Source organism: Stegodyphus dumicola, chromosome 2 (assembly GCF_044657685.1).
Source record: "Stegodyphus dumicola isolate Sdum_Otavi_A_Nest chromosome 2, ASM4465768v1".
NCBI classification, from domain to species: Eukaryota; Metazoa; Arthropoda; class Arachnida; order Araneae; family Eresidae; genus Stegodyphus; species Stegodyphus dumicola.
In genome coordinates, this window is record NC_140769.1 from 103,448,173 (window position 1) to 103,462,225 (window position 14,053).

Here is a 14,053-nt window from a genome sequence, read left to right on the forward strand (position 1 = left end):
TTTCAGTATCTAACGAATGATGCTATCTGGCATAGAGGTAAGAAATTGATTTGAAAGGTACAACTGAAAATTTGGTAAGTACAGTACAATAAAATTTAATTGTTGATCGCTATTCGTGTTTGCACTGTAATAAAATGTCGCTCGTGTGATCTATAAGGATGGAATATTGGTGGGAGAGAGCGGTACACTTCTCCCAGTAAACTCCCTGGGCATCGTGTTTGAAACACCTAAATAGCCTGCAACGTTGGCAACTAGTCCGTGATGTGAACCTCCATCTTCTGCAGACATTTCTTGTTCCTGTTTGTTATTGTGCATTTGATTATGCTGTATTTTATGTACATGTATTTTTCTGTCAGTCATTGACCTTGTCATATTATGTGTCTATTTTTATTGTAGGCAGTAAATTAAAATGATGAATTAAATCAAACATTAAATCATATTACCTCCAATCTATGTTTATTAAATGTGGATCCATTCTACCATGAATCGATCAAAGAGATATGAAATTTGTAGTACAGGAAACGATTACGGATTATATTAATTTCATAACAACGTATTATGATAACAATTAAATGAATTATGAAAATATATCATGGGCATCCATAAGTGGACGGAGATGAGCCTTCCCCAGAGCTGCCATAATTCATGGCCTTAAGGAAAGGAAATTTAGTAGAGCAGCACGTGCCTTTTGTGTCGTCAGTACTCAAGTCCCACACCATGACACCTCCAAAGCCTTCAGACGAAGCCCATTTTGCTTTTCGTGAAGCGTCTTCTAGGTCGTCATAGCTCACCCATTGATCATCTTCATAGGCCCAACTTCCCACTGAAGGATCTCTAGCTTTATTCCAACCACTTTTTATGTTGATGCAAATCTAAAAATAAATTCAATGTATGAAAATTTTATATATTTTATGAAGACACCAAATACTTCTTAATTATGGTCGAGATGTTGTAGAGAGTTAGCTTACACTTATAACTAGGATGCGAAAGAGAAGAAACTTGCAGACATTATTTTATCTTTTTCACATCACTATGGGTGCAACAATCACCCACAGTTCTATATAGAGTTAACACATTTTTAAACAATACAAGATAAAGCCGAGCGACGAGACATGAGTTAACCAGGCAAGAGGCGAGTAGAAAAAGTGAATGCGTACTTTTTGTATAAGGTTTAGCTTTTTATATAAGGGCTTTTATATAAGGTTGGAATCCTTTGTTTAAGTTCTGAACGGCGATTGGCCAAGAGTTCTTCGCAATACAGATGATTGCAGATGTCATAATACAGGTTAGGTTTTCAGTGGCGCAGTTTAAGTAAAAGGAATAGAGAATACTATTTTTAGAATAGAGAGGAGGAATACCCGAATTAAAATGAATAATTTTGAATTTAATATTTTTTTATCTTGGCGTTTCTCTCCAGCTTTATTCCAGCCATTTTTTACATTAATGTAAATCTAAAATTAAATTCAAAGTGAGGAAATTTCATAAAAACTAAAAAAAAATTATTTTATAGGAAATCTTATTTCCTAATAATAAGCAAAATACATTTTGGAAAACTGAGTGTAAGTAAAATCAGAAATCAGATATTATATACAGAAGTTATTTTAGTCGGTTTAATGATTAATTTGGATACTTTAATTATTCAGAATTCCTGAGCACTAGCAAGCCATATTACTTTAAAGTAAATATTTTAATGTATTGTTACGATTTTTGTATTGATTTAGCTATTTTAAATTAAAAATTAAAACTTAATTAAATTAATAATTAAATTTAATTAAAAATGTTTGATATTCCCGTGCAATGCAGGACGAGACTCATTTGAAGAGAAAGCTACTCCGAAAAATTAAAAATAGAGGAGCACGCGCATATAATAAAGAGATATCTCGTAATTGTACACTTTTGCTTTTCGGGAAAAATCGAGAAAATACCAGAATATGCTCATGCACATTTAAAAAGCTTATAAAAGCGGGATCAAAACACCTCAATTCAGTTTTGTTTAGAAAACTGTTGTTTACTGTAGCGAATTCGCGATGAAGTCGGATTAGCTTTCTCTATTTCGAATTAGTTCTGTTGAAGGTTTTGGTAGTTTAAAAGATTAACTATTGCGAGATATTGCTATATTGTACAAATATCTGAGAAAATTTAAGCGTTTTGTTTTTGTTTGTTGTGATAAAAATAAATTTTATTCAATTTTCATCGGACGTGTGCCTTCAGTTTATTACGAACCCGTACGCACGCTACAATACAATCAGTGGACCATCAGTCCGGATGCGGATTAACGATCCTCTCTGTAGAAAATTTCGTTTATTGAGAAATGCTGGAACAACATTTTTTTCACAAATCCTCAACGTAAAATAAAATTGTCTAAGACGAATACAATAAGGGAAAGAAAAAAAGTAGTATAATAACAGGATGACAGATTAAATAAAAATATTCGGAATTTGTTCTTTATCCACAAGAGTATGCAATTTAAATACACGTAGTGCAGAATATATAAATATTACAGAATAAAAAGGAAATATCTAAACAGCTTTATTGTTCAAGTTCTATTACAAATATGTTGCTGTTTAGTCATTTGTAACTTAGTTCCTTAATTTCTAAATGATGTTCATTCTTCTGTTATTTTCAATATTGTTGCGTTATGTTATGGAAAATTCTTATGTATTTTTGTTGTATATAATTAGTTCGTATTATTTTGCTGTGCATAATGTATTCTTAGTTATTATATTATTTTATTGTGTTTAATGAATTTGTATTGAGCTTATTTTAAATTAATGTATAATATTTAATATTGTTAAACCTTACGGCAAAACTCCCTTAAGTTTGGCTGAATATGTGTTACAGTTAAAAGGGCGCGGTTGTATTTCTGTTTCTCACGCGTAGGCGTCTTTGGAGGTTAGAGGTCACTGTCCAGCTGCATTTTCCCCCTTTTTTCGCGGGGGTTGAAAACACGTGTTTTTCTCGTCCAGAGGAGAATAGTTCTAAGGGGCAGCGATATTTTGACAGAGTTATAGGTTGGAAACATTCTTCTGTTGCGTGGGAAAGAAAGGGTCTGTCTTCTTGTAGAAAGTTCTGAATTTCTGAGAATTTCAGTGGCGATTTATGACCTTTCTTTTAATTGGCGAAAGGGAGTCCTAGTTTTCGTAAGATTGGCTAAATTTTTTAATTTTAGTGTTGTTTGAACCAATAGTAATTTTGAGGCGTTTCTTGGTGTGGGTAAACCGAGGTTTCTTAAGCCGTTGCACGGAAGGCAGGGAATCTTTTTTTGGACTTGAAAAAAAAAAAGCGATTTGGAGAGAAGACTTTGAAGAGATTTTCTTTTTGGAGCCTTAGGGGTTTGCTACTTTGACGGAACTTTAAAAGATTTTGTAGGGGTAGTCTGGCCAGCTATCTTAAGTTATAATGTGTGGGAATTTTCAATAAATGTGTTTATTATCTTTAATATTGTATGTTTTTTTTTGTGTGTATTAATTGTGGTCTACTGAAGGTCACCCATGTGATCCTAACGGAAACATGGTTTTTCAACCGAACCTGGGTAATTATATTGCGGTAGTAGAAAAATTAATTTTAGTGTTGGTGACTATACGATCGGTTTGCTGAATTTATTTTGATTGGAAGAGTAGATTTCTTAATTGTGAATTTGTATCTTTCTCCGGTGTTTTGAAGAGTTCTGTGTGGTATTTGAAATGTTAAAGGTTGAACGCTATCTCTAGATTTAGTATTGAATTTTATGTGTTTTCAGGTTGGAGATGTAAATTAGTTTTAATTTAGTGAGAGATAGCCTGTTAAAGATTTTGTTGTGGATGTGCATAATTAATCGTGATTCTACCAAAACACCGGGGAGGATGTATTTCCTTGATGTCTTTTAGATTTAAAAGTTTTGTTTATGTAAGTACAAAGTTTAGAGTAGTTAGTTTTAGTTTTTTTTTTTTTTTTTTTTTTTTTTTTTTGTCGCGGCACCAAGCAGTCAGTGTTAAAGAGATAAAGGTTAAATGAAAAATATATTATTTTTTTTTCGACATAACAGTTATTTTCTGTGACACCAGTTGTTATGTTATTTTCTTCCTTCACGTTCGTACGGGGTTCGTAGACTTGGAGTCAATAACGACGACACTTGATGAAGTATCGAAACACACTTTATTTACCAATAATAATCAGATTCACGGCAAAGCACTAGAGTACAGCTCTCGACTCTGCTTGGTTGTTCTCGGAACTCCACGTACTCTCGTGACTCTCCACTCTTCCTCGCTATGCACTCGACGATACACAAGAGTATAGCTCACGAATCAGCACAGTCTAAGACAAAAATCGACGATGCACTAATTCGTGATACACTAAAAGACTCTCTCGATGCACTCACGACCAACCTGGCGCTAGACTTCGAGACACTCGCTCAATGACTGACTATCAGCTCGCTAGATGAGGCACACACACTCGCCCTCTCGACGAGGAACTCTGACTGACTGACTGCGGACCAGCAGGGTTTATATAGCTTTCGGCTTGTGTTCGAGAACATTCTGGGATAAACCGGTAAGAATTCGTTCCAGAAAATTCTCCATCCGACCATGGTAGATCTCCAATTTTGTCGCCAAATATCGCCAAATGGACGATTTCTCGCCAAATGTGGAAACCCTGCTTCCCTTGTCCTTTTATGGCAACCCTAAAACTGCTTTGCGGAGAAGCTATTTTATCACGCCTGTATATTTCGTAACAATATGTTCTTTTTGTTTTGAAGACTGATTTGATTTACATGAACAAAAAAACTTATTCTTCAAATTAAATTGCTTCATAATGTAGGTAACTTGTTAGGTAATAGTAATTGCGATGTAGGTTGTTCTGTTTTCCTATGTTTAACTGCCTTCGGTAAATCGCGATTTTGAGTTAACTACGGATGTTGTCCACAGTACTACCTCTTTTAATACTGCAACTTTCTCTAATACCGTAAAGGTTAATACTATTGCGATATTATTATTAGTTGTCCGATAATAAGATGATGTTTTTAACTTAAATCAAAGACACCATCCTGCAAACCGCATAACTTTTATTTGCACCACCTGACGTTTAAAAGTACAAGTACATTAAAATTATTTATCATTTATCTCTTAACACGTAAGTTAGAAAACACGTTTTATTCAGTTTTACCTATATTATAGTCTATATACCATTTACTTATCTTTGGTTTTAGTTGGCATTAAACATTTAATCATTTACTGTATTAAAACCAACTAATTGTTCATACTAGTATATAATATAGCTAATTGTTCATATTTTTGTATAAGACAGCTAAGAAAATTTGGATATTAGCTGCAGCTTGTGAGGTATCTTATGGCTTTCTTCCGAAATTCTGTTCACGTTTTTAAGTTCTTCAACAAACTATACACTCTCCCTTAAATTTCGTAGGTCTGTTTAATTAAATTTTGTTTGTTATTTAATTAACCATTTCTTCCAGTTAGTGATTAATTTACTTACATGATTTTTGTCATATGTTTAATACTAAACTTGATATAAAATAATACGACTCTTCATTGTTTTGTCCCTATCCTCAATATGGAGAACATTAGACATTATAAATTATTTGAACGAAGTCGTCAGTTTTTGTGAATCAGAAATTATTATGAAATAAGCAGAGTATTGGTACATGTTATATGTTATACATATTATATTACCTGTTATACATCGCATACATAGTATATAGCTATTAAATGAAATGTAAGTTATATTAAAGATATTTTAGTGGTGAAAACACTGATCACATATCCAACACTGCTGATTGTAAACGTGTAGGAAATTTTACGCAAGAAAATAGAAAAAGTTTAAAATTTGTTGCATTTTAATAAGTAAGGTATTTCAGAATATAACAGCGAAAGGCTCAAATAAGTAGCATACTTAGATCTATACAAAAACATACGTGAAATAATAAACGTCAGCTTTCACAAATATGCTGTCTAAAATCAAAAACGTTGCCAGTAAACTGTCAAAAGAATAACCGCTAGGAAAAGCAGTTTTATGTGGTAATAATAAAACAATTCTCAAAATTTAAGCAAATGGGAAACAGAAGCTTTTGCGAAAATCCAGGCAGTCTAAACTGTTAAATTCGTGTTTCTGTGTGAGATTGTAAACGTCTTTGCTATAAAAATAAAAATTATCTTGAAGTAAAAGAATATTATTTCGTTAAACGATAAAACACATGTGATGTGTTAATCGTGATAGGAGATATAAATATTCCTTTTTCAATTATAGTTATGTCGTACTTAGAAATCGATTTTATTTTTCAAATTTCGCTACATCCATACCAAAATCAACTCCCGATTAGCCTACGTAAAATGTGGGAGAGCATCAATGTTTAATTCAAAGTAATAAAAGAAAAAAAGAAAATAATAATAATAAAAAAAAAAAAAACAGGAAACATGAATAATCCATAATGAAATTAACAAAAAAAAAAAAAAAAAAAAAAAAAAAAAAACCTTAACTTATTTGCATTTTTAAGCATTTAATTTAAAGAATAATCTCATTTGGTAATGAAAATTAAATCACTGTTCAAACAAAAAGAATACACAGTAAGTATTGACAAAATAAACATCATTAGGAACATGGTTTGGTTTGAATTAGTTGATTATGAAAAAGCACACCAGGGTTATCTCCCTAAGGTGAGGAACGCATTAATGGAGGACTTTCTAAGGAAAATTGGCTCGTATACACGTTACACATGAGGAAAGCTGCGAATATTGCCCATGCAGCCAGCCCGTTCGTCTGGAGTTGAATCCAGGTCAGAATTTCGAGTGTGCATCGATTTTATCGCTCGGCGGCTATTAGAAATGTGAAAACTAAATTATCCATCGCCTTAAAGAACAATATTTTCAAAAGAATTAAAAAATATTATAGAGTTAAAACACTTACAAACTTTGGCTCGAATGTTTTGTTTTTTGACATAGCTCATCTGGAAGACATCATTTGTTATTTTTTTATGTTTTCCGAAGAGAATTTTTTCACGCTGATGGTTTTGGATAGTAATTTTTCCATTCTTCCTCAGGCCTACCAGCGGCCGAGCGGTATAGTCGCTGAACACTCCTAGCTCGGCTCGAGGTTCAAATTTCGCGAACGAGCTGGCTGCAGGGATTTTTCGTGGTTTTCCTCATGTGTAACGTGTATACGAGCCAATTTCCCTTAGAAAGTCCTCCCCGAAGGCATCCCTCGCCTTAGGCAGATAGCCCCAAAGCTTCACATAAACCAAACTATTCTTCCTTAATAACCAAATTGAACGTTTATAGACAGGGTATAGTTAATCCGCTACTCTGTTAACATGCCCGACGGTTTATTGAAAGTTGACTGTTTTTAAAACATTATTAAAAAAAAAAAAAAACTGATGTACAATTATGAAAGTGAAAAGAAATAAAAAAATACAGATATATAAAAATAATATCGAATAAGCAAGTAGTTTTAATAATAAGTTTTCCGACAATCCTAGGTCAGTAAACCCTGGAAAGAGATAAGAATTTATAGAATTCCTTTGATATTTGTTGTTTTAATTTGAGGGGGGAGGACACGATAGTTTTGATGATGGTCGCCTGTATGTCATACGGTTTAACTAATAATTCATTTATGTGTTAATTCTTTTATGCAATTTCAATCTATTCCATCAGCTTTCACCAGAATGCAAATTAGTTTGGGTTTTAAATGGGGAAGAAGTTAGTTGTGTTTTAAAAAGAGTATGTGGATATCACTTAGTATAGCTACTTGAGCAGAAGAACTTTCCATCTAAAAACAGACCTGTGGATTAGTATGGGAAATTTGTTTATTACAGTGGAGGATTATTCGGAGAACAATTAGTAAACGGAAGACAGAGATTTTGTTTTGCCGCTGTAAGTACTTGAATTTCTGAGATTCCGCAAACAGCGAAGGCTCGTATTTGTTGATTTTTAGCTGCAGCGTAAGATGTCGTTTGAACACAACTTTTATTTAAATTTTATCGTTATTTGTGGCATTGCGGCTTCAGAGTTGTTATTTTAAAGTAAGCGGTTATTGTGATTTAGATCTACACTTCTTTCCGTTTCCTCACCAGAATGCGCCAGTATTTAAACTGAGCTTTTTGGAGTTTTAAGACGGATATTATATACATACATACATACATACACACACACACACACACACACACACACACACACACACACACACACACACACACACACACACACACATATATATATATATATAAATTAAATACAGAGGCACACGTTGAGTTAAAATATTTGAACATCGGTAAAGCGTTAGAATTTCCGCACTTAATTTGTAAAATAATAATAATAATAGTAAAATAAAAAATAAAAGCCTGAAAGAGTTCACATGATCCAAGAAGCTCTTTATGTGGGCTCTTTTCTATTTAATGTGGTTTATCAGTACATATTATCAATAGAGATGGCCACGTGTGATAGCGAAGCATTTTATGGGATATTAGATAATTATGTATTTAGGCTAACACACGGGAACTTATATATAGTCTGATATTTGAAAAGTAAAATAAAATAAATATATATAATGCTATTCTATAAAAATATTTAACCATTTACCACATATATCGTGAATTAAATAAATTTTTACTTAAATCGACCAGATTAACAAGTAAAAAAAAAAAAAAAAAAAAAAAAAAAAAAAACCATAAAAGTCTTAAAAACTGTATCTAGTATTTGGTTTTAAATAGTTAATAGAATAGTTTGAAAGAATAATATCTTACATTTTGCCGAATGGCAACAGATACGAATGAAAAGTGTATCAATTTAAACACTAAAGTGTTAAATTAAAACATTAAAGTGTATCAATGCAAAATCCTTTTTCGAGAATAATAGCCCTCTTTGACTAAAAGTATATTTGACAAATAAAACGATATATAACATAATTCTATAAAAATATTTAGTGGTTTTAGTTAAATTATCATGAATTAAACGCATTTTTATTTAACTGAATCAAATTCAAAAATGAAAAAAGTATTATTTTTAAGAAACGCGTCTATTGTTTTAAAATAGTTTCATTTGTTCATTAATAACAGACAGATTAAATTTGAAAGATTTCTTGCATTTTGCTCAATGGCAACAGACGTGAATAAAAAATGAAAAACCCCAAATCGTGTTTCGGGACTAATAGCCCTTTTGAGCTAAAACTAAGTTGGCATTCAATCTGAATTTGTATACATGCTGATTTTTTCATGAAAAATCAGCAATGTCATCACCGAGGTCCGAACTACAGATATTCCATTTGTTAGTTGGATGTTCTAACCACTTACACCGTGGAATACACACTGAGATGTAAATTCCTACTTAAAGTGCAAATGGGAAGAGGAACCAGACACAGTCGACCGAATTTAGGTGGAAGCGAATGATCTTCCACAACATTTTAGTTCGACTTGTGGTTCAACCCTTTGCTCTCAAGGACTATTTCTCTCATGTGAACCAGCAACTCGAGACGATTTACCGCAAATGTGATGAATTTCATGCATATAGCTTAAAAGAATTTCACACAGCTTAAAGAAATCTAATGATTCCTTTATTCTGAAGCCATTTGTCGCTTTCACATTCACTATCTCCTACCTTGATATTGCTTACTTCATCGCTATCTTCCTGACTGCTTTTCTCCTCTGTCGTCAAGTAGTTCTATGCACAGACATAATTACGTTCTTCGTTAAATCGAACTCATTTTCACTTAAATTGATTCCTTCATCGCATCCCATGCTCATTGGGCTCCGTAACTTTGAGAATAACATCCTATTGCCATCACCGTCGAAGATGCTTATATAATATAAATCTAAAACTATATTTAAGATAAAACATTGGCAGTTGATTTATACGCATGCATTGTTAGATACATTCATGAAGCAGTATTGCTCAAACCAAACTTCTCGCGAATTTCGCATCAAATCGAGTGGTAATTAAGAGTCACCTCTCGTGTTACCGTATTAAATCAAGTGGCGATCGAGTGTTACTTCTCAAGTTACCGCATCAAATTAAATAGTGGCCGAGAGTCACCTCTCGATTTACTGCATCAAATCAAGTGGTGACCGAAAATTTATCTCTCGAGTTACCGCATCAAATGAAATGGTGACCGAGAGTCACCTTTCGATAACCACATCAAATCCAAGTGGTGACCGAGAGTCACCTCTCACGTGCAAAGGTTTAATGGCCGAGATGCTAATTCAAGCCAGTGGATAGCTGGCTCATTATCAGTGTAAAAGTGATCACATATTTTTTTTAGAGCAAGAGTTGTGACTATCAGTTCTGCTCCAGCCGGCATTCGAACCATCTGACTGGGTTATGCGCTTAACCACAAAAGCACGCGCAAGAGAATGCGTTAAATATCCTTACAGTTTTATGTTTTAGAAGATTGCTGGTTACTAAACTATTTAAGCATAAGTACTTTTCTAATTGTGATTTGTAACTAATATTTATTAAACATATGAGTTATATGAGTTGTAACAGACCTATTTAAGTGTAATTGAACTATTTTATTCACGCCATGAACTCATGAACTGTAACCGAACTATTTTATTTAAACGCCATCTCGTGGCGATATGAAAAAACGTCAGTCGACCTCCAGCCGCCATGATGATAGATTACTATGTTATGTTATTCTCAATGTTTGATGTTCCATTTCGTTTATGTTTCATTTTTATATATATTTCTTTTGTTTGTAACCGTTCCTGTGTGCTCTGTTAATAAATCCTTTTAAAGCTAGCCGGCATTAGTGTCTATTGAGGAACGGCTACATCACATTGGCGCCCAACGTGGGGCCCCAATGTGATGTAGCCGTTGAAGCAGTGTTGCTACAAGGGGAGAAAAATGAAGAACACCCTATAGAATATGCCAGCCGCTTGCTGACTGCATCAGAACGAAACTATCCCACCATAGAAAAAGAAGCCTTAGCAGTAGTATGGGCACTCAACAAATTTAGAGGATATGTTGAAAGCCAGTCTATCACAATCACCTCTGACCACCAACCATTGAAATGGCTGATGTCTTTAAAGTCACCAACTGGTAGGCTCGCAAGATGGGCCTTACAAATCCAATCCTACAATCTGACTATCAATTACATTCCTGGACGATTGAACTTTATTGCTGATCTATTGTCTCGTCCAATTTGTGAACACTCAAGTACAGATTCTTGTCAAGTATGTGCTGTCTCTGTCGAAATCCCTACTATTAGCCCTGCAGAATTAAGACAATCACAGCTAGAAGATGATGATCTTCGGAAGATCATCGAAACTTTTGAGAGTCCAGAGAAAGAAGCAGTCTGTGCAACTTGGACTGGAAGAGGCTACGTTATGAACAGAGGAGTTTTGTACCGATATTCCCCTGATTCAGAAGAGGAAGAAGCTCAACTAGTTATACCTCAAAAAAGAAAAGCAGAAATCTTGAAAGAATATCATGATTCGCCAACGGCCTGTCACTATGGATCTGAAGGAACATTTTATCGAATAGCAAAAAGATACTACTGGGTTGGAATGAGAAAGGATATAGCATGTCAAAAGCTGTCTCGAATGCTGTCGTTATAAAGCCACTAATCAAAAGCCATCTGGTTTACTTCAAACTCCAGTCTATGCTCAACGTTTTGAAACCTTGTCAATTGATCGTTTCGGTCCCCTTCCTGAAACACCGTCTGGTGAAAAATGGATTTTTATTGTGCAGGACTGTGCTACGAAGTGGACAGAACTATTTGCTTTAAAGGAAGCCACGGCCAGAGAATGTGCCACTATTCTTTTGGAGGAAGTTGCCCTTCGATTTGGGTTACCCAGGAAAATAATAAGTGATAATGGTACCCAGTTTACTAGTGCTGTTATGCAACAACTATGCTATATCTTGAACATTGATCAAAGTCTTACTCCTGTCTATCACCCACAATCTAACCCAGTTGAAAGGAAGAATAGAGATCTGAAACAACGTTTAGCAATACTTGTTGGTAACGACCATCAGTCATGGAAGGATAAACTGCCATTAATAAGGTTTGCTTTGAATACAGCCAGATGTGATTCAACTGGACATTCTGCTGCTTTTCTTCAATTTGCACGAGAGTTACGAACCTTAGATGATGTAAAGCATGATATAAAAGCCGTAATTGAGAACGATAATTTTGTTCCCGAAATTACTCCATATTGGAAACGTTTTGCAAGAAATGTACAACAGGTACGAGAAAGAGTCGAAATGCATCAAGATAAGCAGAAACGATATGCTGACAAAAAACGAAGAGAAACACCGAAATTCGTTCCTGGAGATAAAGTTTGGGTCACCCTCCACCCAATCAGCAAAGGTCCACTGAAGAAAACTGCTAAATTCATGCCCAAGAGAGATGGTCCTTATGTGATAGTGACTACAAGATCTCCAACCACTTATGATATTGCCGATCCTCATGAACCAGACAAAATTCTCGGCAAGTATCATGTTTCAGCCTTGAAACCATATCAAGATCGAAATAAGCAAAACTCAGCTCGTGTAATTCCAGTGGTTCCCTTAAAGAAAAGAGGACGCCCGAAACGTGTAATACCGCCCGAATCTGCACCTGTTGCACAAGGTGCTGGTGACGCAAAATCTACTGCTCGTCAAACTGGAGCCCATTCATCTGATTCTCCGCCCGCTGCACAAAGTAGACAAATGTCAGTCCCTGACTTCTTGCCGAGACGTCTACGAAGTCAGAAGGGAAGGATGTAACAGACCTATTTAAGTGTAATTGAACTATTTTATTCACGCCATGAACTCATGAACTGTAACCGAACTATTTTATTTAAACGCCATCTCGTGGCGATATGAAAAAACGTCAGTCGACCTCCAGCCGCCATGATGATAGATTACTATGTTGTGTTATTCTCAATGTTTGATGTTCCATTTCGTTTATGTTTCATTTTTATATATATTTCTTTTGTTTGTAACCGTTCCTGTGTGCTCTGTTAATAAATCCTTTTAAAGCTAGCCGGCATTAGTGTCTATTGAGGAACGGCTACATCACATTGGCGCCCAATGTGATGTAGCCGTTCCTCAATAGACACTAATGCCGGCTACCTTAGCCGTTCCTCAATAGACACTAATGCCGGCTACCTTAGCCGTTCCTCAATAGACACTAATGCCGGCTACCTTAGCCGTTCCTCAATAGACACTAATGCCGGCTAGCTTTAAAAGGATTTATTAACAGAGCACACAGGAACGGTTACAAACAAAAGAAATATATATAAAAATGAAACATAAACGAAATGGAACATCAAACATTGAGAATAACATAACATAGTAATCTATCATCATGGCGGCTGGAGGTCAACTGACGTTTTTTCATATCGCCACGAGATGGCGTTTAAATAAAATAGTTCGGTTACAGTTCATGAGTTCATGGCGTGAATAAAATAGTTCAATTACACTTAAATAGGTCTGTTACAGAGTTCAACCATATGATCTGAAAGACAAGAAAAAAAGAAAAAAAAAAAAAAAAAAAAAAAAAAAAGCAAAGAGCATTAAGATAACTGATAAGGGTGCTCAAGTATGATGCTTAGTCGGCATTGTTAGTAAGCATACGTTAAGTTTCAGTCAAAAGTGTAAACCTTTATGTTGATTTATTGTTTTAAGTTAACAGGTGGAGAACTTTTGTAACTTAGAGGGAAGAAACCATTTACAATATTTTATCAAAATCAGAAACCATTTACAATATTTTATTAAATAGAAACAATTAATTGCTTAATTGCAATTATTAAGTTATCCAGCTTTTCGCTTATGTTAAATAATGTATTTATGAAGATATCTGAAGTTTACCTCGTAAAATCCAAGCGTTCCGCTTCCCTTGGTTATATTTCCAGGATTTCCGGGACCGGAAGTCGAAGCACCCAGTCCATTGTTTTCTGGATTGGTCAGACGGAACGATCTGCCATAGGCTGGAATTCCGATGACTAGCTTATTCTTTGCGGCTCCTCTTTCTATCCACGCTTTGGTACTACTTATCTGAGAAGAAAGAATTTTGAAGCGAATAAAAAGAAATAAACCACAATAATTATCACTCAAAAGTTTCAAATAAGAGACGATTCATGAAAAAAAATTAT

At 34.5% G+C, this 14,053-nt stretch overlaps 1 protein-coding gene across 1 annotated transcript in view; it reads right to left on the reverse strand.

Annotated features, from left to right (window-relative positions):
- Positions 1-439: 439 nt before the first annotated feature.
- Positions 440-14,053, reverse strand: part of LOC118197536 (chitinase-3-like protein 1) — a 42,948-nt gene continuing 29,334 nt past the window's right edge. The window contains exons 6-7 of the mRNA XM_035369053.2: positions 13,770-13,955; positions 440-872 (exon numbers count right to left, since the gene is read on the reverse strand). Of these exons, the coding sequence (XP_035224944.1) occupies positions 591-872; positions 13,770-13,955 (468 nt within the window). The 3' untranslated portion in view covers positions 440-590. The remainder of the gene's footprint in view (positions 873-13,769; positions 13,956-14,053) is intronic.